The sequence below is a fragment of the Otolemur garnettii genome, unplaced genomic scaffold (genome assembly GCF_000181295.1).
Source record: "Otolemur garnettii isolate 467f Iridium unplaced genomic scaffold, OtoGar3 scaffold00011, whole genome shotgun sequence".
Classification (NCBI taxonomy): Eukaryota; Metazoa; Chordata; class Mammalia; order Primates; family Galagidae; genus Otolemur; species Otolemur garnettii.
The window spans coordinates 4,303,968-4,328,253 of NW_003852406.1; the positions used below are offsets into that span (position 1 = coordinate 4,303,968).

Sequence of the window (24,286 nt, forward strand, 5' to 3'; positions counted from 1 at the left end):
CTATCACAGAGGCCTACTTAGAACACTAAAGGTGAACTGAAATTCAAGGAAAGGCTAGATCCAAACAAAAGCTTATTATGAAGTGTGTCAAGATAATCAGATGGCTGCCCCATAGATTCCAAGAAAGGGAAACAGTTATGATTATCTTGGCTTTGGATGGATAGCCTATAATCTTAGAGAATAAAGGAAAATCAGCCCCCTCATATCATAGAAAAAAATTAAGGACTATATTAGGTTAAGCCACAGCATTTTTATGAAAGTTAGAGTATTTTTAGGTCTCTCCAGGTATAAAGATAAAAAAAATCTCTTCACACTGATAATATAGAAGGTCATTTTCCCTACGGAAAAAGAACAAATGAAAGAAAAGGGAAGGCAGTGTCTTCCTGGATGTAGAAATCATACCACACACCTAGGGAACAAACCTAGAATGAGTTTTAAACATTATCATTTATTAAGCCTACATCATTTATCAGTGCATTCAGTTTACCAGCCCTGGTGTTAAAGACAGTCACTAAGCAGAAGGGAAGAAAACCTTGAGCAAGTATGAAGTAAAAAGACAGCTGGGTGAGAGTGCTATATTACTATCTCATGGTAAAAAGTGCAAAAGGGGCTGAAGTAAGGGATGAATTTAACATCCAATCCATTAAAAAATAAGGCATCATGGGGGAAAGAAGCCAACTCATTCTTTTCCAGATCACTCTGGAGTTAAAAAAGGAAATTATCACTTAATTTTGAAAAAAGGCATGCTACTTGGGGAGAAAAATAGTTAAGGTCTTCCTAAGAAGAATTAGTAATTTGAGTCTGGCAACCTGAATTCTGTTACCAAGAATTAATGTGGTAATTTCTTTACATTAGTGGAAATGATTACATTTTCCCAAACAGAATATGCTGGGCACCATGGAAATCATTATACAACTCTATACTTGTTTTTAAAAATAGTTGGCTCTTTCCTAATTTCATTGTTTAAAAATATTGATAACTTCCTCACCAAACTTTTTTTATATTTAGAATCAATATATTAGTTCTATATCTTAATCCATAAACATAATCCTGAAGAAACAAATATCCTGAGGGCCAAAGTGGGTTTTATAAATGCCTTGTAGAGAGAAGGGTTTCCCTTCTTCCCTAAGTAGTAAATAGGGAAGCCATACAAAGGGCCTGTGATTAAAATGGAAATGTGTACTTTGATCTACTTTCATATGCATTTTAAAAGCTCTCATAAAAAATAACCAACATGTGGCCTTACAAGGCAAACACTCTGAAGCTGAGGTCACCCTCTACTGAGTTGAAATGAGATATAACATAAGAAGAGAAACCACAACCCATGCTTTGATGCAGCCACACTGTATTTTCCCTCAGCATTTCAAGACCAAAGTCATGACTTCCCTAACTGAATCAAATTTCCTTTAAACAGAAAACAAAGCTATTAATATGTACAAAGAATTCAACTGGAGAATAATTCCTAAATCATTAAATTTTCACCATGGGAATCAACAGAAGTTAGCTGTATTTATTTAATCAAGAGAATTATTCCGAGAATGAAATGCATCATAATACATATTAAACGGATCCTGGCAGTGGAGCTCAGCATCCAAAGTGTTCTGTGGGCTTGACGCACCTAGTACTTAAAGCAACCTGCAATCTGGAAGCAAGGACAGAACACTTGGATTCACTGTTGACTCATGGCTTCAACAGAAAAGAAAGTAAATTGTGTTCTTTGGTTGGTTCAACTAAAGTCTACTGCTGCTGTCCAAAGAGGTTTAAACCCCATTATAAGACAGAAGCACCACACAGGAATTCCATATCCAAGTGGATGAAAAAAATTTAAAGAAACAGATTCTGTCAATGATAAGCCACAGTCTAGTAGGCCAGAAAAAAAAGAGAGAGAGAAAGAAGAAACCTTTGCAGCAAGTCCAAGAAAGTTATTAAGAGGGGCATCATTAGAGCTGAGGCTTTCTAAATCTACTGTGCATAAGATTTTGCAGACAAGACTTCACACGAAAGTGTATACAATTCAAGTCAAACGTTGTTAGAACAGAATTATCATGCACAATTAACTTTCTGTCACCAGTTCAATGAAAAACTTAGCAACAATGATGCATTTTCGAGTAATTTAATGTTCTCTGATGAAGCAACATTCCACATTAATGGCAAGGTCAATAGGCATAATTGCTGTATTTTGGGAACTGAAAATCACACGAGTCTGTTGAATAAAACAAAGATTATCCCAAACTTACTATGTGGTGTGCTCTGGGGGAAAAAATCAAATCATAGGGCCATTCTTTTTTGAAGGATATGTTGTTAACGGTGACAGTGATTTATAAATGCTATAAAATTTAATCCTCAGCTTGAAAATGAGGACTGATACAGAAACAGTGTTTCAGCATGATGGTGCTCCTTGTCACTTTGCTTTGCATGTTAGCTTCTACATGAGAAATTCCCTAATAGATGGATTAGAAGAGGTGGGCCATTTTCTTGGCCTCCACATTCAACAGATTTATGTTTATTCAACCAAACCTCAATCTTTAGAAGACTTGCAAGCTAGGGTAACTGATGTGATTGCCGGTATTAATGAAAATCACCTTGAAAATGTTTTCCAAGAACTGCAGAATAGTATTATCCTTTGTATTAGTTATGATAGTGAACGTGCTGAAAATTAACACGAATAATAAAAAATGTGTTTCTTCTTCCTAATCCTTTTTATAAATTCTTTCTACCTCAAATACTTACAAAATTATAACTATTTTAAATTGCACACGAACTCTCTGGACACCCTGTACTTTGTCCATTTCATTTACTGTTGAATCTCTATTGTCTGGTATAGTGTTTAAGATGGAGTATGAAGCTGACTGCATATTTATTGAGCGAATTCGTACATTTTTAGGTTACGGCTGGCATAGATGAATCACAGAAATGATAATACAGTAGAACCTCCATAGTTGACCACCTCCCTACATTGACAACCTCCTTAAGTTGACCTCATTTTCATAGACCAGACATGCACCACATGTACTTAACGGAAGACTGACCTCTAAGTGTTGACTACCTCTGTAACTTGCATCTTGACCACTTAAAGTGTGATACACAATATTAATTCACCCTCTGTAACTTGACCAGTTGAATCCACTCTACACGAAGGGGTAGAAGGTGTGGGCTCTGCTCCTTAGCTTATTGCTTTTTCTTTAGTATAAGTTCTTTCTTCGTATTTTATTGTTACCATGTTTTGTCTCAGGCCTAATATCTTATTCTTTATCATATGTTGTAGAAGACATTTTCAATGTGAAGAACTGGTCTGAATTGCACTTCAGTTACTGAAAAATTGTACAGTTAACTGAGACATGATGGCCCAAAGGAAAGAACTCAAAGAGCTGACTCTGAAAGAAAAGGTACATCTTCTATATTTTCTGGAAAGCAGAAGCCAAAGAAAGACAGTGGAACATTTTGGTATTAGCAAGACCATAGTTAGCAACATCAAAAAATGTAAAGGTGAGTACTTGGAGAGATATGGTAAGAAAAGCAGAGCCCTACAGTGGAAAAGGAGAAAACTTCCCTCTTTAAACTGTGACACTAGATCTCCCAGAAAGTCTTGTGTAGTGGATCCAATGAAGTTCCAATAAAAGTGCATGAAGCAACTGACAAAGTTGATGAAGCAAGTGATGATGATGCAGAAACTGCAGAGACTCCAAAAAAAAAAAGGTATCAGGTACCTGATAATGCAGTTGAAGTCATTTGCTATGGAAAAATTCCCAGATATGCTGACTGATGCAGCCGGCATTGAATGCTTTCTGCACTTAAGAATAACAGACCAAGACTGACTCTTTTTTCCAGAAAGAAATGAGAAAACAGTGAAGGTATTGATTTTATATGAGACTGTATACATGATTTTACTATGTCTTGATGATGTATGATTTTGTATCACATGCTCTAATAAAAGCTATACAAGAAAAGAATACATATAAAACACTCTACGATAAAATATATTAATATCACCAATGCACAAGCATGTTTTTACTTGGTCGGTTATTGCATCAAGTTCAATAATGCAGCCAGGTCGAGCAGTAGACTGTTGACTCACAATATTAAATACTTCTCCAATAAGTTTCTGTAAATAAAAAACACAGAATGTTAATTATCAACAATTTACGAATCTATTGCAATTTGCTACAGCATCTTGGACAGTAAAGGCCCTCTCTAAATATTCACTAATTGACAATGGCACTTAATACAGTCAAAGAAATATTTCAACTTCCCATTCTAAGTAAAGCAATTATATTAATACAAATCTACAGTCTTTACATATATAGTGTATCGCTTCAAGGTATCTAGTTCTTTCCACATGTCGTCTTCATTTTTGCAATCTTTAAGCCCAAGAAAGACATGGCTAAGGATCTGGCCCAATGCCTGAGTGTGTGTGGTTTGCAAATGTGCTGTGCCACTTAAAAGTACAATCCGGCCAGATCAAGGGTAAGGGTAACAGTTGAGAAGAAGTGGGACTCTGTGTCTTGGGATGAGGATGTTTAACTAACACATGAATCCTAACTCTGGATCCCCAAATCCCCCAAATCTTTCTGTGAAAAAAGCAGTTCCCTTCTCCCATCTTCCAACCAGCCTTCTCTTGCATAAAAACCTTTTAGTAATTTCATGTGAAGACACTACCTCAGAAAGAGATGTCCATTCTCCTGAGCAACCCCCCCACCACTACCTTTCACTGCCTCCAGGCCAGTGACAGGTAGTACATGTCCTATGGACATAAAGTCAGAGAGGAAACAACATATGCATTGGAGTTGTAGAAATTTCCCAGTTTTTATCAGGAGGATACAGAGAGTATTATGGGAATAAACTCTGGGGTTATTAGATCAAGAATAATAAAATATGCAGTTAAAGCCGAGCTGAAGTTATTGATATGGATACATTCACCCACAATTCAGCATTTAAAGTATTTGCAGTCGCTCAGAAATGATGTTAACACGCTACTGGGTTTGTTAACTGAAATCTGGACTCAACTGTGGCCTATATAGTTGGTGAGGCTAAAATGCTGGAATTTCTCTAGTACTCAATAAAGTTTTACTAGTCAAAGTACAATCAACAGACCAGCAGCAATAGGAAGCTTTCTATAAATGTACTCTCATGCCCTAGAACCCAAGCAATTTTTGGTACTCCCATAACCTATAATAAGCTGACAGGAAACATCAGCAACCCAAAAGAGACAGGAATTGGATGCTGTGGAATTGTTTGGGCCATTTCACCACATTTGAAAAGAAAAAAATGTAAACAGCCAAAATGCTGGCAAAAGTGTGAGGGAATGTGGAATTTGATGGTGGAAGAAGGAAGCTATGATTATGAAATTTAGGTTTTATGACCATCTATAGAAGCAGGAGCTGTAAAAGCTTTCCTTTACGTTAATTGTTTCTTTTTTCCACTTCCCCTGCTATGATAAATACTGATAATAGCAACAACTACAATTCAAATTCCAAGCAGGATTATAACTGAACTGGCATCATTACACAGTGATATAACGCCTACTGAGAATCTGTTTCCCCAGTGCTGGAGATAAACGTTTCTTCCTCTAAATAAAGAACAGGAATACACACTAAGCAGAGAAGGGAAACTCTACTGGCTACTCTTTATCTGCATCCTAACCTTGATCCATTCTTAACCTTCACTGCATTGTTTTGTGCCCCTAGGAGGCTGAGCTCCTAACTCACCCAGCTCCCATGCCCTCCTCTGCTTCAGGTGGGATTTAGTCAAAGGGAGGCAGTGGCCAGAAACTGGAGAGAAGAAACACAGAGAGGGAGCCACATCGGGGTATCTGTTCCCCATCTTCCCCACAATTCTGCAAGTAGCCATTGCAGGGCTGTGGCCACTCCCTTTGAGTGACTCCAATAACACCAGGCTCTAGCATATTGTTACTTGCATCTTTTCCCTCCAGGTATGAAGATACATATTAATTTTCTATTGCTGGCTTGGCACCTGTGGCTCAAGTGGCCAAGGCGCCAGCCACATACACCTAAGGTGGCGGGTTTGAATCCAGCCCAGGCCTGCAAAATAACAATGACGGCTGCAACCAAAAAATAGCTAGGCGTTGCAGCAGGCGCCTGTGGTCCCAGCTACTTGGGAGGCTGAGGCAGGAGACTTGCTTGAGCCCAGGATTGGAGGTTGCTGTGAGCTGTGATGCCACAGCACTCTACCCAGGGGGACAGCTTGAGTCTCTGTCTCAAAAAAAAAAATTTTTTTTTCTATTGCTGCTACAATAAATTACCGCAAATTTCGTAGGTTAGAACACAACTGTTATTATTTTACAGGTAATAGCACCTATCCATCTGCAAGTCTATCCTAAATGCTATCCATATTCCTTGGATTATGGCTCCCCTCCTCTAGCTTCAAAGCCAGCAGTGTCATCCCTCTGACCATTCTTTTATCACATCTCTCTAACACAGTCAGGAAAGGTTCTCTGCTTTTAAGGACTTGTGTCATTAAACTGGGCCCAGGCAAATAATCCAGGATAATCTCCACATTTCAAGGTTCGTAATTCATTAGCCTCTGTAAAGTCCCTTTTACCATGTGAGATAATATATTTACAGGTTCTGGGGATTAGTACGGGACCCCATTAGTCTGCCTACCTCAAGGTGATAATGGCTTCATCCTACTGCTAGGCACTGAGTAGTCTGCTAGCCCTTATGGATTAACCATGTGCACACCTCTGTAAATTCTCAGTTAAACGTCTATAAGTGTGTTACCTCTTTCCCATCCAGACCCTGACTGACTGACAGACTAAATCAAGGTAGTACTGAGAGTCTCTAACTGAAAAAGTTCAACCCTTAACAAAGTGTGCTGCAAAAAGTCATTGAGCTGCTTCTCCCCCAGTCTTGCTTCTCAGTGTAAATACATTAGAATATGAATAAGCCATTTAAAAAGGAAATACAAGTAATGAACAAAAATCTTATAAAACCACTCAATCGCTGCAGTAATAAGAAATATGCAAACACAAAACCAGATAAACAGTTCAAAATAGTGACAATTTTGATACAAGAAAAAAAAAAGGTATGGGAAAACCGCATACTCACATCCTGCTGATGAAGTTCAAATTGGTATAATCATATATAGCTTCCCATTGCTTCAATAGGTAATAATACTCGTTAGCATGATTGTCAGGAGCCAAATGACGCCAGATGGCCGCCCATCCCCGCCCCTGAGAGTGTGCTAACCTTTATCAGATAAGGAGCTGCTTTTCCCTTATCAGACAAGGAGCTGTTCTTCCCAGAGAAGCCATAAAATGTTTCAGACACATCGTTTACATTCCCAGCAGGAGATTGATGCAAGCTTCAGCCCAGCCTTAACTCCCGCATTCCTCTGCCCCACCTCTTGTCTTTCTCTGAGTGCTTTAAAAACTGACCTATTACCTCCATTAAACAGACCTTGACAAGGAATCTGCTTGGTCTCGTTCTCTCTTTCTCGCCCATTCTTTTTCAGGCTGGGTCCCGCTCGCCCCACGAATAACCGTGTCCCGCAGGACGGGACACATGATGTTAATTAATTTATTCATTTACTTAACAAATATTTATTGAGTGCTTATCAGGTATCAGGCACTGCAGATATAGCACTACCCTCATCTTACAATCAGATGAGGAAAGACAAAGCACACAAATAAATAAGTGAACTAACTGTATGTCAGATGGTGCTAAAGGAATAATAAAGTAGAAAAGTAGACAGGAAGTGTTGGGTTGGAGTGGCCAGGGAAAGCCTCACTGAACTGAAGACCCAAAAGAGGCAAGAACACAAGCCCTGTGGATATTGGGAGAAGAACATCAAGACAACAGTAAGTACAAAGACTTTAAGATAGAGTGTTTGCATATTCAAGTACCAGCAAGGAAGTTAGTGTGCCTGGAGCAAAAATGACCCAGAGGAAAAGCAGCAAATATACACTATCAAGATGGAAAGGGAGGCAGGGGGTGGGGTGGGAAGTAGAATCTGTAGGGTCTAATAGGTTTGGCTTAGAAGAACAACAGGATCTGAATTATGGGTTTTGTTTTTTTAAGAGACAGTCTCACTTTTTCCGCCCTCGATAGACTGCTGTGCCGTCACAGCAGCTCACAGCAACCTCCAGCTCTTGAGCTTAGGCGATTTTCTTGCCTCAGCCTCCCGAGTAGCCTGCCAAATGTCCGGCTTTTTTTTGTTGCAGTTTGGCTGGGGCTGGGCTTGAACCTGCCACCCTTGGTATATGGGACCAGCGCCCTACTCACTGAGCCACACACATCACCCAATCTGAATTATGTTTTAAGAGCATCTTTTTAGTTGCTATGTTGAAAACAGACTGTAAGAAAGCAGAACCAAATCACAAAGAAAGTAACAGAAATTTTTTGACAATCTAGCCTCCACCTTCCTATCCAGTCTCAGCTATTTCCAATAGCCACTTACATTGTATTTATGGCAGTGATAAACTACTCATAGTTTACTGTATGCATTGTTATGCCTCCAGGCATTTTTTTTTTTTTTGAGACAAAGTCTCACTATGTCGCCCTCAGTAGAGTGCATTTGCATCACAGCTCACAGCAACCTCAAACTCTTGGGCTTAAGCAATTCTCTTGTCTTAGCCTCCCAAGTAGCTGGGACTACAGGTGCCCACCACAACACCCACCTATTTTTTTGTTGCAGTTGTCACTATTATTTAGCAGGCCCAAGCTGGGTTCGAACCCGCCACCCTCAGTGCATGTGGCCAGCACCTTAACCACTGTGCTATGGGCGCTGAGCCCCTTTATGCATTTTTAGTTACTTTTATCTCTACCTGAAAAAATATTCTTTTCCTCTTTCATTTTCAATTCACACCTCATCTCAGATACTATCTCCACTAAAAAGTTTTTGGGAAGCACCACAATCTGGATTAAATATTCTTTGTATGTATAGGAAAGACCATCTCTTATCCAACATAGTGGAAACAGGGAAGAAAAAATTACTCAACGATGTTAGTTAACCCAGAGAACCATTAAAAGTATATATGGTATATACCTTAAACATTTTGTTTTACTTAAAACATAAATGTACATGAATAATTGATATTCTGGTATAGATCAAGGAAGGCCTTTAAGTATGTAGTATCTGTCTGCTAACAGGAAATACAGGCTTTTCTTGCATATGTCACCCCCTATAAGGCCCTGTAATTTTTCAGTTCTTCAAATGGGAGTAAAACTTAAAGACACCGATCCTGGCAAGTAACATGACTAAAAAGAAGCAGGAAAGTCTGGATGTCGCTCTGGAGATCAGTGGGCTAGAGGAGAAACTGTCTCAGTGTCAGAGAGCCCTGGAGGCTGTGAACTCCAGGCTCCACAGGGCCGAGCTGAGCCCAGAGGCCAGGAGGTCTCTAGAGAAGGAGAAAAACAGCCTGATGAGCAAAGCCTCCAACTGTGAGAAGGAGCTAAAGTTGCTTCGGCAAGAGAATCGAAAGAACATGCTGCTCTCTGTAGCCATCTTCATCCTCCTGACCCTTGTCTATGCCTACTGCACTGTGAACCTGAGACTTCCCCACAGCCAGTGCAGACTTCCCTTCGGCCCTTTTGTCAGGACCAAGCAGGTCTTTCAACCCTCAAGAGGACCAAGGTGCTGAGGGCATTTCCCCCTGCCTAGTTGTTCAAACATGGCTTCCTGTTGGTTCAGCCCCTTTTGCCTCCCTGGCCTGTTCTGGGGCCTGGGTCTCCAGAAGGACATGGTGCTGGTTCCTCCCTAAGCCCAAGGAAAAATAAATAAATAAAAATAAATTTAAAAAATAAAGACACCTACAAGGTGATCTGAATGCAGGATTTTTAAAAAACAATTTCCCCTTAAATCTTTTACAGTTGTGTTATCCATACTTAATTAAAACAGTTATTTTTAGCGAAATTGCTTCCAAATTATTTACCTTATTTTGATAAAAATACATTTTTATACTCACGTTTCATCAATTGTTATAATACCTAATTAAAGTATAGAATTACAATATTGTATACAACTTGACAAATACAAGTTTAGAAACAAATGAAACTGGTTCTTGAAAGGAGGTCAACATAGTGTAAAGAGCTTGGTCTCTAGAACTAGGCTGCCTGGGTTCAAATCCTGGCTCTATCATTACTAGCTGATTAAATTGGTTCAAGTAATTAAATTTTTCCATACTTCAGTGTCCTCATCCCTAAAGTATGGATATTACATTTATCTTATTGGGAAGGTTAAATGAGTTAATATATAAAGCATTTAGAAAAGAATATATAATACAGTAATCCTACAGAGTTTGGATGATGATTATTATTAAGGTTACAATTCAACTTGTAGAATCAACAAAGCCTACAATGTTATTCTCTGAGACATCCATCTTAGCATCAATAAACCCAATGACCTGGAGCTAGTTAAGCAGAGGTCAATTAATTTAAGTTCTAAATCCTGAGGTTGTCTTTTCTTCCCTCTAAATTAGCATTTACTATATACAATACATACATATTTATATAACTCTACAGATATAAGGTCCTCGAGACTAGCAACTATTTCTATTCATTTTAACATTCTTAACACTTGGTATAATATGCACATTTATTCTTTCATGTACCATAGCTTGTGCATAGTAAATCCTCAATAAAAATTAAAGACTGAGGCTGGGTGTGGTGGCTCATGCCTATAATCCTGGCACTCTGACAGAACGAGATAGGTGGATTGCTTGAGCTTAGGAATTCAAGACCAGCCTGAACAAAAGCCAGAACCTGTCTCTAAAAATAGCTGGGCATTTTGGTGGGCTCCTGTACTCCCTGCTAGCTACTTGGGAGGCTGAGGCAGGAGGATCACTTGAGCCCAGGAGTTTGAGGTTGCTGTGAACTATGACGCCATAGCACTTTACTAAGGCAACAAAGTAAAAAAAAAAACTGCCTCAAAAAAAAAAAATCAAAGATTGAATAAATTAATGAATGAGTGAAAACAAATTACACATTACACTGTAGATTATTCCCCCTTTAAACACTTGTTTTTAGTAACAGCAGCACGTACTACATCACCCTATCTTTCAATACCATACTTCTCCCTTGTTTAACTATAGAATACTCACTAAAAAAAGCACTCACTAAAAACCTGTTGAATGAATAGATCTCACTTAGCTAACATCACTAGACAAAGATATTCAAAAGTTTCTTTCTTAGGCAATAAAATAACAATATCTTCATTATTTTGGATAGGAAACCTTTTTGAATATCTTAATCCTTGTCTTTTTAAGCAATTTGCTAAACATATATCACTTCTTGATTGATGGTCATGTTTATGAACATAAATTATTACTAATGCCTTTAGAGATCTAATGACTTCAAGTACTATCTTTGTAATATTAAATCCCAAATGAACATTGGTACCTAATGTAAAACATTAGGAATTTATTTCCAAATGCCTATAAAAGAGTTATCTAAACCATACTTAGGAATATAAAACCAAAGTCACCTCATACTCAGTGTGTCCCACATCTAATTCATCCTAGACATCTCTGAAATACCACCTAGTGGAACAACTATCACAAACTAAAAACCTCGAATTATCTCTTTTTATATCCATAGTCAAGTAACTACTAAGTCTCGCTCTTCTCCTTTCCGAGCACCTACCAGACCCCACTCTAGTTCAGGTTTATCTTACCAAATGTTTCACTGACCTCAATACATTCCTTGCTATCTCCATGCTTCCAAGTATCTACCAACTATATACTTCATCCTGCAAATTAACCAGTTCAATTCCCTGTCAAAAAATCAATGAAAATGAAAGTAAGAAAACAATGCCCCCCAAAATGTACCTGTCTAAGAACAAAATTAAAATCTTTTCACAGGTCATGTAATATTTAAAAAGCTAGCCTTAACTCAGCAGCTACTAAAAATCTCATTTGAAGAACAGGAAAGCATGTGACAAATTCTTATTACGTTTTGACTCATAATTAGTAGAAGAAGTAACGAGAACTACTACTCTAACTTACAAGAAAAAATAAGGAAGAACAGAAAGCAGAAATAATGGGAACTTGACAGAAAGTAATCAAGTCATCTTATCAAAACTAAAGGCAAGGCCCATATTTTAAAAAGGCAAATATCCCAGAATCCTTATGGCAGAAGGATGTGAAAGTCAAAATGGTTCAATAGAGCCTGGAGGCTTGGGAGACTTCAGAGGTTACTACCTATGCACCTACAAATATAAATGATGAGGGAGAAAGTTAGTTTAGTGTAGTGGATAGAATAGTGTCTCCCAAAAATTTATGTCCATCTAGAATCTCAGAATGTAACCTTATTTGGAAAGAGGGTCTTTGCAGATATAATTAATTTAACATAATGACTGGTATCCTTGTAAGAAGAGAACAAACAGAGACACTCAGAAAGAAGAAGACATGTGAAGACAGAGACAGCTTAGACTGACTGCAATGATGCGGCTGTAAGCAAAGAACACCCAGAAGTAATGCAGGATCCACCCCTTGAACTTCCAAAAGATCACGGCCATGCCAACACCTTGATTTTGAACTAAGTATATATGCACCAAACAACAGAACTGCAAAATACATGAAGCAAAAATTTATAGAACTGAAAGGAAAAATGAACAGATTTACAATTATAATTGGAGATTTGAATACCTCTCTCATTTGATAGAATTAGACAGAAAATCAATAAATATATACAGAAGAACTCAGTAATATCAATCAAAACAAAATCTAACTGATATTTATTACATTCTACCTAACAACAATAAAATATATATTTTTTTAAGTACTCATGGAGCATATACTAAGATAAACTATGACCGGAGCCATATACTAAGATATACTATGACCAGAGCTATAAAAAAAACCTCAACAAATTTAAAAGGACTGAAACCACATAGTGTGTTCCCCGCCTAAGTAAAATCAAACTACAAATTAATAACAGGAGAATATCCAAACACTTAGATTAAATAACATACTTTTAACTAATCCGGGAATCAAACAAATTCTCAAGGTAAATCAAAAAGTATGATGAAGTAAACAAAAATGAAAATACTATATATAAAAATATTAAAGCAGTACTGAGAAAGATACAGCATTTAATATACACATTAGAAAATTTTTTTAAAGCTTAAAATAAAAAAATCTAAGCTGTTACCTCATAAACTAGAAAAAGAACCAAAAAGACAAGTAAAAGCCCAAAGCAACCAGAAAGAAGAAAATAATAAAGATGAAGGCAGAAATCAATGAAAATGAGAAAACAAAAGAGAAACAAAGAACTCAATAAAACAAAGAACTAGTTCTTTGAAAATACCCCCCCAAAAAATAAAAAACCTAGAAGAAAACTTCCTCAACTTGATAAAGAGCATCTACACAAAACCTGCAACAATCCTAGCACTCTGGGAGGTCAAGGCTGGTGGACTGCTTGAGCTCAGGAGTCGGAGACCAGCCTGAGCAAGAGTGAGACCCTGTCTCTCAAAAAAATAGTAATAAAAAATAGCCGAGTGTGTGGCAGGCGCCTGAAGTCCCAGCTACACTGGGAGGCTGAGGCAAGAGGATCACTTGAGCCCAAGAGTACGAGGTTGCTGTGAGCTATGATGCCACAGCACTCTACCAAAGGTGACCAAGTAAGACTCTGTCTCAAAAAAAAAAAAAAAAAAAAACCCTGCAACTAACAGTATGCTTAATGGTAAAAGACTAATGTTTTCCCTCTAAAATTGAGAATAAGGTAAGCTCATAACTCTTAAGCAGTATATGCTAGAAGGTCTAGTTAGTTTAATAAAAATAAATAAATAACTAAAAGCCATACAGACTAGAAAGGAAGATATAAAATTGTTCCTGTTTACAAGGAGATGATTATCTACATGGAAAATCCCCAAACAACTTCTACAATTAATACCATGTATATGAGTTTAGCAAAGTTGCAGAATACAAAATAAGCATACAAAAATAAATTATATTCCTATATCCTGGCAATGAATACGTGGACACCAAAATTAAAAATATAATACCATTACAACCACTAACATAAATGAAATATTCAGGTGTAAACCTAACAAAGCATGTATACAGCTTATATGCTGAAAAGTAGGAGAGGAAGGAAAAGAAGAAGCAAGTGGTTAATAGAAGGATAAGATGGTAAGTTGTTCACATTTACTTGAAATGGTATATTATGTATTAAAGACAGACTATGAAAGATGCGTATTGTAAACTCTAGCAGAATCATCAAAAACAAAAAGAGTATAGCTAATAATCCCACAATGGAAATGAAATAAAACCATAAGAAAATACTGAATCCCCCAAATCATGAGGAGTGCTGCACTTGGAAAATGTTCCAGTTTTCAAAAAGGAAAACAACATACTTCTGTAAACCAGATCAAGGAGCCTGATAGCTATCTAATGCAGTATTTTAGACATAAAGAGATGTCAAGGTATATACTTTAAACCTATTATATTAAAGCAAACCTTATATAAATCTGACTTCCTTCCCAGACTACAGAAGATTTGATAGACCAAGAATATTTTATTTCAGCAAAGTACATGACAAGGTACCTCATGGACTTCCTTGGGACAAGCTGGGAAATATTCCAGACAATAAAAATGGAGAAAGAGTTCAAACATCCACTGCTAGGCTCTTTGTTCAGAACTATCCTGTTTATTGTCTTAATAACTGACTTAGATGAAGGTACAGAAATAACTCTCATCAAGTAGGGTGGTGATTTAAGTCATAAAGCAATAAAAAAATACATGGAATAATGGAATCTAGATTCAAAAAGATACTGAGAGGTTAGACTGTTGAGTTTAGCAAGATGAAATATAGTAGGAAAAATAGGCTTATATTTGGGCCCCAAACTCAAATGCACAAAATACACAATAGAGAAGACATGGCTTACCAGCCCAAAAAAACAACTTTGGGATATTTAATTGAAAGTCAGCTCAAGGCCAAGGCGGGTGAATTGCCTAAACTCAAGAGTTTAAGACCAGCCTCAGCAAGAGCAAGACCATAATTCTAAAAAATAGCCAGGCATTGTGGTGGGCGCCTATAGTCCCAGCTACCAGTGAGGCCGAGGTAAGAGAATCACTTTGAGCATAAGAGTTTGAGGTTGCTGTGAGCTATGATACCACCACACTCTGCAGAGGACAACAAGGTAAAACTCTATGTCAAAAAAAAAGAAAGTCAGCTCAACATAAATTAATTACATACAAAGAAAATGGAGTAACTGCCAAAACATAATAGTATATCTATCTAATGAGAGCCTCTGCAGAGGTGGCAAACCTATAGCCTTCTGATTTCAAGATCCTTCTTTTCAAAAGCACGAAAGGAAGTAAGAAAGGCTTCATCTTTCTCTGCTCTACACCTTTTAATGAAAGGATTTGTTATGTAAAATTTGGATTCAGTCAAAAGGCCATACTTAAGGACAGGAAAACTGTAAGTTCTTCATGCTTTAGGTATCCCCACCTGCCTACTCTGAATAGTAACCAGGTTCAAATGTAACAGTTAAAGAAACTTGATAGGCAGTGGGGAAGCAAGCCTGGCCAAGGGAAAAAATGTTCCAAGGTTACCAGGAGTAGTCTTCAAATACACGAGGTGCTCTCACATACAAGTGAGTTTAGACTTATTCTAAATGGAACAAGGACTAATGAGTAGCACTTACTGAAAACAAATACAACTTCAACATAACAGTGAGAGTAACTCAACGACCCACTGAGCTGCATTTAGAGTTGAATTTCCCTCTCTGGTGGCCAGATGACAAAGCGGCAGAATGTAGCAGAAGGGACTAAATCATTGGATGGCTTGTCAGTTTGATGCCCTTTAAAGTGTCTTCCAACTCTAATTCTATGGTTTGACTTCTTCAGTCTTTCTCTAGGCCAAACCTTTGGCTCCAGTCCAGTTGGTTTTCTCACTTTCTCTGGAACAAACTCTATACATGTACTTTCCTATACCCATAATTACTTTCAGGCCATTTGCTCAGTCAGGCCAAGACAAAGGATTTGTCTTCCTAAAGCTTAATACTGTCCTTACTAAACTTTTATGTCTGCCTCAATCTATCTGATCTCTCTGTCCTCCAAATTATGCAACACTACTCAAACCATCATTTTGGCAATTAAATACCAACCTTAGACATCTCTTCTGTTTTAAACTTAAATTTTTTTTTTTTTTTTGAGACAGAGCCTCAAGCTGTCCCCCTGGGTAGAGTGCCGTGGCATTACAGCTCACAGCAACCTCCAACTCCTGGGCTCAAGCGAGTCTCTTGCCTCCGCCTCCCAAGTAGCTGGGACCACAGGCGCCCGCCACAACGCCCGGCTATTTTTTGGTTGCAGCCGTCATTGTTGTTTGGCGGGTCCGGGCTGGGGATTCGAACCCACCACCTTAGGTGTACGTGGCTGGCGCCTTAGCCCGGTGAGCTATAGGCGCCGAGCCGTTAAACTTAAATTTTTATTAGTCATTTCTTTCCTTAACTAAATTAAAAGTTCCTCAAAGGCATATACTGAAACTTAGACTCTGAATCCCCTACACCTCTAGGGTCATATAGTAGATACACATGTCATAAGATGTATACTTGACTATAGTATAGTCAAAAATGACTACAGCATACTACCGGCTAGTATGACTAGACTATAGTATAGTCAAAAATGGTCTTTAGTTTTCAATGCTGAAAATGTTTTTAATAGAACAGTTGTTTCATAAGGAGATAAGCTTTTATAGGTAAATGGAAAATTCACTGTTCAAATCTAGATACTAATATATGACTTCAGTTCATACAGAACTACCAGAATAAGATACTGCTATCCACTGATAACATATTCTAACCAGATAACTTTTTTAAATGGTGAATCAAACTTACAAAAGTTCAAATTTCCCAACCTAAACATAACTTGGTAAAGATGCCTTAAAATCCTCTTCGTTGTTGTTTTGAGCAAAGTAAGATCAATAGAACCAAACTAAACAGTGAAAAATGTTAGGAATAACATTTTAGAAAAAATATCATTTTCAATTTCTTCATATATACAATGTATTGACATGTGATATATAGACTAAAGTTTTGATCTGTCTACTTAAAAGTAAATAGAAAAAATAAATTTGTCACATGTATGTCAAACAGAGCCCGGATTTACGCTTACTCCCTAAATAGCAACAAATAAAAGTCCTAGACATCAATGAACATGAGAGTGTACGGAAAAAAAGGCCTAGACAAAATAAATAGAGAATACTTTATCAGTTTAGATACACATAGTATTAATAAAGATTATTAAATACTTACTGAAGATTCTGGATCTGACAACTCATCCAATAATTTCCTTGCATCTACCACAGCTTGATAGAGCCTCAGATTTTTGCCATCTGAAGCAACAAAGCAAGCACTTGCAGAATTGCAGTATGTTCCTGAGAAAGGAAAATAAGAGATTTGGGTTATAATGTGAGGTTTATTTTTATTATTGGCTGAAGTGGGAGAAACAAATATTCATACTTTTCTTTTTAGGCATAACTATGGTCTACTAGTCAAAATTAAACAGACACAATAAGTGGACACAAAATTATGACCAAAAAATAACAAATAAATAGGTTATGAGGAAAGGATAAAAACAAACTTCAAAAAATTCTAAAAATAAGTCTCATGCCTATATCATGAATATTCATTAAAATTTATCTTAATAATGACAAATAAAAATATAAACATTTTGCATATAATAGTAGTTTAAAAGCTTTTGTTAACATGACAATTAAAATGAAAACTTACCAAGACAATAACTGGGAATAAGAGTTGGAAGCCAAGCTACATTAGAGAAGGCTGAGGTATGTAAAGAATTAATCCGAGCCAATTCTGATACTCCTCCAGTATATGACAAAGGTCCTATTGGGTCTACCCGCCACAGAATAAGTTCACTGTAAATTGCATTTGGGTCATGAAATGTACGAGTTGCTGCATTTCTAAGAGGCTGTTTCGAGGAACCTTTTAAATGTTTTACAGGATCCATTAACCTAACTAACTTATTGTCTGAGTCCCACTGATAATCTGAGTCAGGAGTTAACAGAGCATTATGATGAGAGGATGTCAATAACAATGGTAAAACTGAATGACATGCCAAGTCATTGAGGTGAAATCGATGCCCACAATATCTAAATTTATGAGATACAGTCAGGACAGTGGTAAAGGCAGATTTATCAGCAAAAGTGACTGCCCACTGGTTTAAAGAACCATCTATGTGTTTTGAGATCATCATTACTGTGGGAGCTAAAATGTTCATATTTGTACTCTGTGAACTAGACTGTGGCTGTGATCCCTGAGTACTGCCCACAGACATCATCTCTTGGTGTAACTGAGTGTGGTGGGAATCTTTTGTAGCATTTATACAGGCATACATCATGATATTTTTACTAAGAGAGCTTGCGTCACCAGAGGGAAATGCAACAGGAATCCGAGAAGAAAAAGAAACCTGAAAAACACAATTATATGATTCAGCATAAATACTTTGCTTCCTCTCAAAAATAGTCTTCCAAAAACATTTCTATTTTCAAAATACCAAATCTCAGCTTCCTAGAAAAAAATACCATTTTCAACCTCTTTATAGTCCAATTTCTTTCTTCTATTTATGTAATACCATATCTCTATTCATAATCTAAGAGGAAGACTGAAGAAAAAATAGGTTTCATATGGCTTGCTTGCACATCAGAATGACCATAGCTACAGATCTAAATAGTAATAAAGCTGAGAAAGATAACAGATAAAGGCAGCTTGATTTAGCTAATAAAACTGAGTCATATTTTCAGGGTAACTTCTCAATCATATTCAAAATACTACAAATTTCCAGAAAAATCAATGCATATATATCAAATATTCATTGTTACATTTCAAAGCCAAATTAAATTTCTTCATGCTAACCAAGTTTGCAAAATTTACGGTCACGGATCCCCTTGGAAGTGAGAACAAGTATTCTTTTCTCAGTTGCTTACCAAAACAAAATTTTTTATTAATTCTAAAACTCTACTAAATCTACAGATCTATTTCTTTTTATTATTTCAAAAATGTAAAAATTTCTTCATTAATAAAATATACCTGGACTTGTCTAAAAATTCCAGTATTATATTCATCCAAATACTTTACATGCCACACTAGAAAGGTACCATCTACAGGGTGTATTGTAAAAAGCATATCAGGATTCTTATTCCATTCAGTTAGCAGCATTTCAATCTTCCAATCCAGCAGAACTGTAGGCAGTGGCATCGGTATGCTAGTAAGTTGTGAATAGGTTCTAGGACTTCCTTCTCTTTCTCCATCTTCATGTTCTGATGATCCTGTGCCTGCCTCAGATTCTCTATCCAAGGATAAATCTGAACAAGAAAATATATTTATCAGTATATACATTAAATAATACTATAAGGATTCATTTACATTCTGGACTATAAATAAATGGTATACTGTCTTTACAAATCTTTTTTTCAATATATGGTTAGGGAAAATAACAAAAGAACTATTTTGTCTGAATTGAAAATTATTATCTGCCTTACTTGTAGATAAACAAAACTTCATTCACACTATCATTATTATTACATTACAAAATCTATTCCCCCCAAAAGGACATGGTTTCCAAAGTAATGTTACTCAAAGTAGGATGTTATGATGAAACAACAGAAAGTTAGATGATGTTTGCAGAAGCTAGCACAGTGCCTGGTCCATGTGGAAGGGACAGAAAAGTAAAAAGGAGGAAGAGCAGGAAGGAAAAATTCTAAATTAAAAGTGGTACCACAGAAAGTTGTTAATTTAGAGAAAGAAAAATATGAATAAGATACAAACCATGGTCTAATTTCATATGTAAACCCCTCTCTCTTTCCTCCTGTGAATGTTCCTCATCTTCTCTATCAGCATCATCGTTTTCATTATCTACCTGTTTTTCAGAAAGTTTTCGTAATTGATGCATAAATATTTCAGTAGATGATGTAAAATGAAATTCCTTATTGTTTAGCCAATGAACCACAAAACCCCCATTTCCATCATCGACATTAAATACAGTGCCAACCAAGACATTTGGAATATCTGTGGAAATAAAAAAGATAAAATTTCAATATAAATTTTAATTTATTTAAAAATACTACAAGTGTTTATAATGCCTAATCTATACTTACACAGAAAAGGTGCAATAAGTCAGCGTAATTTCAGCAGAATTTATTAAACTTTAATTGAATTTAATGGTAAATGTAAATATTAACAGCTAATGACACAGACTTATGTGAAATTAAATTACTAATTTAAAAACCAAATAGGCCAAATATCTGAACATTTACCAAATTCTAGTGTCAGAACAGGGATTAGAGAGATAAGCAGAAAAGCAGCTATAAAGAGATAATTAGAAAAGTTTAAATATGAACTGGATAATGGATATCATGAAATTATCATTTTCTTAGGTCTGATAATGATACTAAGATTAAGTGAGAGAATTTTCTTATTCTTAGGAAACGTGTGCTAATGTATGTAAGGGTAGTATGCCATGGTATGTGTAACTTACTTTGAAAAGATTAAGAAGAAATTTCTCTCTCTCTCTCTCTCTCTCTCTCTCACACACACACACACACATACACGTTCACGCACATGAATAAAGAGAGAAAATAAAACAACTGTGGCAAAATGTTAACAATTGTTGGATCTAAATAAAGTATACAGAAGAGTTCACGGTACTGTTCTTCCAACTTCTCTGAAATTTTCTTTAAAAGGTGGGGGGAAAGAACCTGGGAAGACAGGGAAACTTCTAAGTACAGCCGAATTTCTCCATTTGGAGTAACTGAAATTCATGTTATAGATTACTTCACATAAAATGGCACAAATTAAAAAATCTGCTTAATTTCAATCCATATAATAAATAATTCATTAACGGAAAGAAAACAAACTACCTTTTGCAAAAAGTGAAAAAGTCTAATGATAAAATGCACAGGATATTTTATTATAATAAATATCAATATTAATGCTCTAAATTGTTTTTTCTAATTTCTGGATGAAAGTTCTGGTTTTGTGATAAAATAAATCATATAAAAAGAGTTTTACAAATTAATAATACTATAAAACACTATATCATCTATATAGTATTCTTTTTTTTTTTTTTCTGGACACAGAGTCTCACTCTGTTGCCCCAAGCTAGAGTGCTATGGCCTCATAGTATACAGCCACCTCAAACTCCTGGGCTCAAGCTCAGGAGTCCTCTTGTTTCAGCCTCCCAAGTAGCTGGGACTACAGGCACGCACCACCTCTCCCAGCTAATTTTTCTACTTTTAGTAGAGACAGGGTCTCACTTTGCTCAGGCTGGTCTCCAAATCCTGAGCTCAAGTAATCCACTCACCTCAGCCTCCCAGAATGCTAGGATTATAGGTGTGAGCCACCACGCCCGGTCTATGTAACATTCTTGCTAAAAATATTGAATCCAAATCTTAGGAACAAATATTCAGATTACAAAACATTCTAAAGACAACTAACAGACAATTTTTGAGACTGCATGACTTTTTTTGATAACCAATAACTAGATTAGAGGAGTTTAAGGATACTATATTTGTATAGGAATAATATATATTACATGACATTATTTTGTCCATGTCCCTTGCACGTAATAACAGTATTACAGAGTCGAACCCCCTATTCATTAAAAGACACATTTTGAAATATGTAATGTAAAATATTTAGGAGGTGAAAGGTAATGTGAACAACTTCACTTCTGAATGGCTCAGTGAAAAAATAGAGCAAAGACATACACACACACACACACACACACACACACACACAAGCAGGGTGGGGAAACAAAAGCATATATGTGTAAGACCCTAACATGGTGACCCAGGGTTAAGTGAGTTTTCATCATACTATTCTTTCAGCTTCACTGAAGATTCAAAAATCCACCCCCCCCCCAAAAAGTGAAGAGGAATAATCTTAACAATATAAAATTATTTGCATTTGGCAATCTATTTGGTCACCCTAAATGCTATATTTATATGCTATATTTATATAGTAAGTGCATAATGTTAAACATTTTTAACAAAATAATTTACTAAATAGTATGTAGGTAAGTTAGGCTAACTATAAATAAAGTTGGTTAAAAGGTGAAGACTAAAGGTACTGGGGAAAACAAGGCCCAATGACTACAAAGAATATACCCAGTACTTAGGTTCAACTGACATAACAGAATGCTTACTCACAGCTAACTGTTCTAGAATCCTATTCCATCTGATTAGAATAGTGCATACAGTTAAAAGACCAAGCTTCCTAATATATACTGAATTTACTGCAGACTATCACTAACTACATTTCATTCTGAGTTAGATCTTTCAAGAAAAGGTTCTTTGAAAAAGGAAAAAATATATATAAATGTCTAAACCACAAATGTCTTGAAAGCAAGTTCATGTCATAAAGAAATTCTTAGAATACAATTAAGATGCTAGATCAGAAAAGAGAATATAAGCAAAGTTAACGTTTAATCAGCCAGCACAGCACTGTCCAACAGAAATACAGCATAATGCAGGCCACATGGGTAATTTTAAGTATGTTTGTAGCCACATTATAAAATATGAAAAGAAACAGATAAAATTAATTACATCATATTTGACCCAGTATATGTAATATATTATCATTACAGCAAGAAATCAATATGAAACAAAATTTTTAATGAAATATTTTACATTTTTTATATTGCCTTGAGAAATCCAGTGTATATTTTATAGCAGGTCTCGTTTCAGATTAGCCACATTTCAAGTGCTCAAATAGCTACATGAGGCTAGTGGCTACTGTATAGGACACAGTGTATCTATACAGACACCGCTAAATATCACATTTCTGGATTCTATTTACTGAACACCATCTTTACATCAACAAACATTTAAAAATAAGACCTTCTTCACTCTGAAGCAACAGATTTCCATTTCAATAACATGACTGTAACTATATATCCAAATACTCCCATGAGCAATATAATATGAAATTTATAGCCTTTCTCATATGTTTTCATGCTGAAAGAAAACATAACACCCTTAAACAGAAACTCTCAAATATGCTTTTGTCAGAATACAAACTGCCTCAAAATACTGCTCCGCCACAGAGTGGGGAAGGGGCAAAAATATCAAGGTTAGAAGAAAAAAATCTTCCCTTGTATAAAACAAGAAAGTCTACAGGGATAGAAAACAAGATGCTGAGATATAAATGAAACTTGTAAAATATATTTAGACAGAGTTAGAAAGAGCCAAGAATAAGGAATAAAAGTTAAAATATTAAGGGAGGGAAATTACATTAATTAACCAGACCGCCACCATTTGTGATACCAGGTTCAACTAAAACTCTAATTTGCTGGAAACCCTTGTTATATTCTAAACCAGTGATTTTTCAACCGGTATGCCATGGCACATTCTTGTGCACAAGAGGATCTTAAGTATGCCACGAAAATTTTTAAAGATTAGATTATTTTCAAAAGAATCTCAAAGCACAGTAAGTATATTTTTATTTTTAATTTTTTTAATCAATATAATTTAAGTGTGCCGCATAAGTTTAACTACAGGTTTAACTGTGTCATGAGATTAAAAAGGTTGAAAAACACTGTTCTAGACAAAGATGCTCTATAATACTTCCAAAAGTTATCCTCTAGAATCCAATAGTCCTGATTTAAGAAATGGTACCTTATATTACTATTTCAATTCAGACATATTTTAAAAGGCAACATGAAATAATAACATAAAGAACAGGTTAGAAAAGTAGCCCCACTTTTCTATTTGCTTACCTGATTTGCTTACGTATTTATGAGAAATAATACTTTACTATCCTTTACCTGTGGCGGGGTTAATACTTGCTGCAATGTGAAAATGACACAGTGCATTTGCTTGGTGGGAAATGTGTCTTTGAACTTCATGCGTTGCCATCTGGTCAGGCATTAATTCAGTGTGAGTTACAAGTATAGAAGATCTCCTTTGTCCTTTCCTTAAATTTTTCAAACGGTGTATTGTCTAAAATAGAAAAATAATTGCTGAATCCCACTCTGGAAGGTCGAATAAATGCCAACCAAATTACTCTTGATTATTAAGAATTTTAAGATTTTCTTCCTTATAAACCCTGATTAAGGAAAACTTTCTTAATCACAGTACAATTCTGAATATATTCTCTATAGTTCTTGTAAATTTTATAATTCAAGGTGAAAAGAAGGTGTTCAAAAATACTTATTCATGATATTTTCAAAACATGAATAAAAACCCTATTAATAGTAGGAACCCCAGAGATAATTTTTTCCAGGACATCACAGTAATGAGATGGGATCTACTAGTCACAACAGTAACAACAACAAAAATTCCTGAATCTTTCTAATAGGAAGAAGAATGCT

The 24,286-nt window shown here is 36.1% G+C and overlaps 1 protein-coding gene and 1 pseudogene across 2 annotated transcripts in view; one reads left to right on the forward strand and one right to left on the reverse strand.

Annotated features, from left to right (window-relative positions):
- DMXL2 (Dmx like 2) overlaps nt 1-24,286 on the reverse strand; it is a 163,909-nt gene that overhangs the window by 63,896 nt on the left and 75,727 nt on the right. For both annotated transcript variants that reach the window (XM_023510092.1, XM_003784357.2), the window contains exons 9-14: nt 23,741-23,915; nt 19,744-19,983; nt 19,006-19,280; nt 17,689-18,385; nt 17,212-17,333; nt 4,013-4,102 (exon numbers count right to left, since the gene is read on the reverse strand). In XM_023510092.1, coding sequence (XP_023365860.1) covers nt 4,013-4,102; nt 17,212-17,333; nt 17,689-18,385; nt 19,006-19,280; nt 19,744-19,983; nt 23,741-23,915 — 1,599 coding nt within the window. The remainder of the gene's footprint in view (nt 1-4,012; nt 4,103-17,211; nt 17,334-17,688; nt 18,386-19,005; nt 19,281-19,743; nt 19,984-23,740; nt 23,916-24,286) is intronic.
- On the forward strand, nt 9,212-9,598 carry LOC105886451 (annotated as a pseudogene).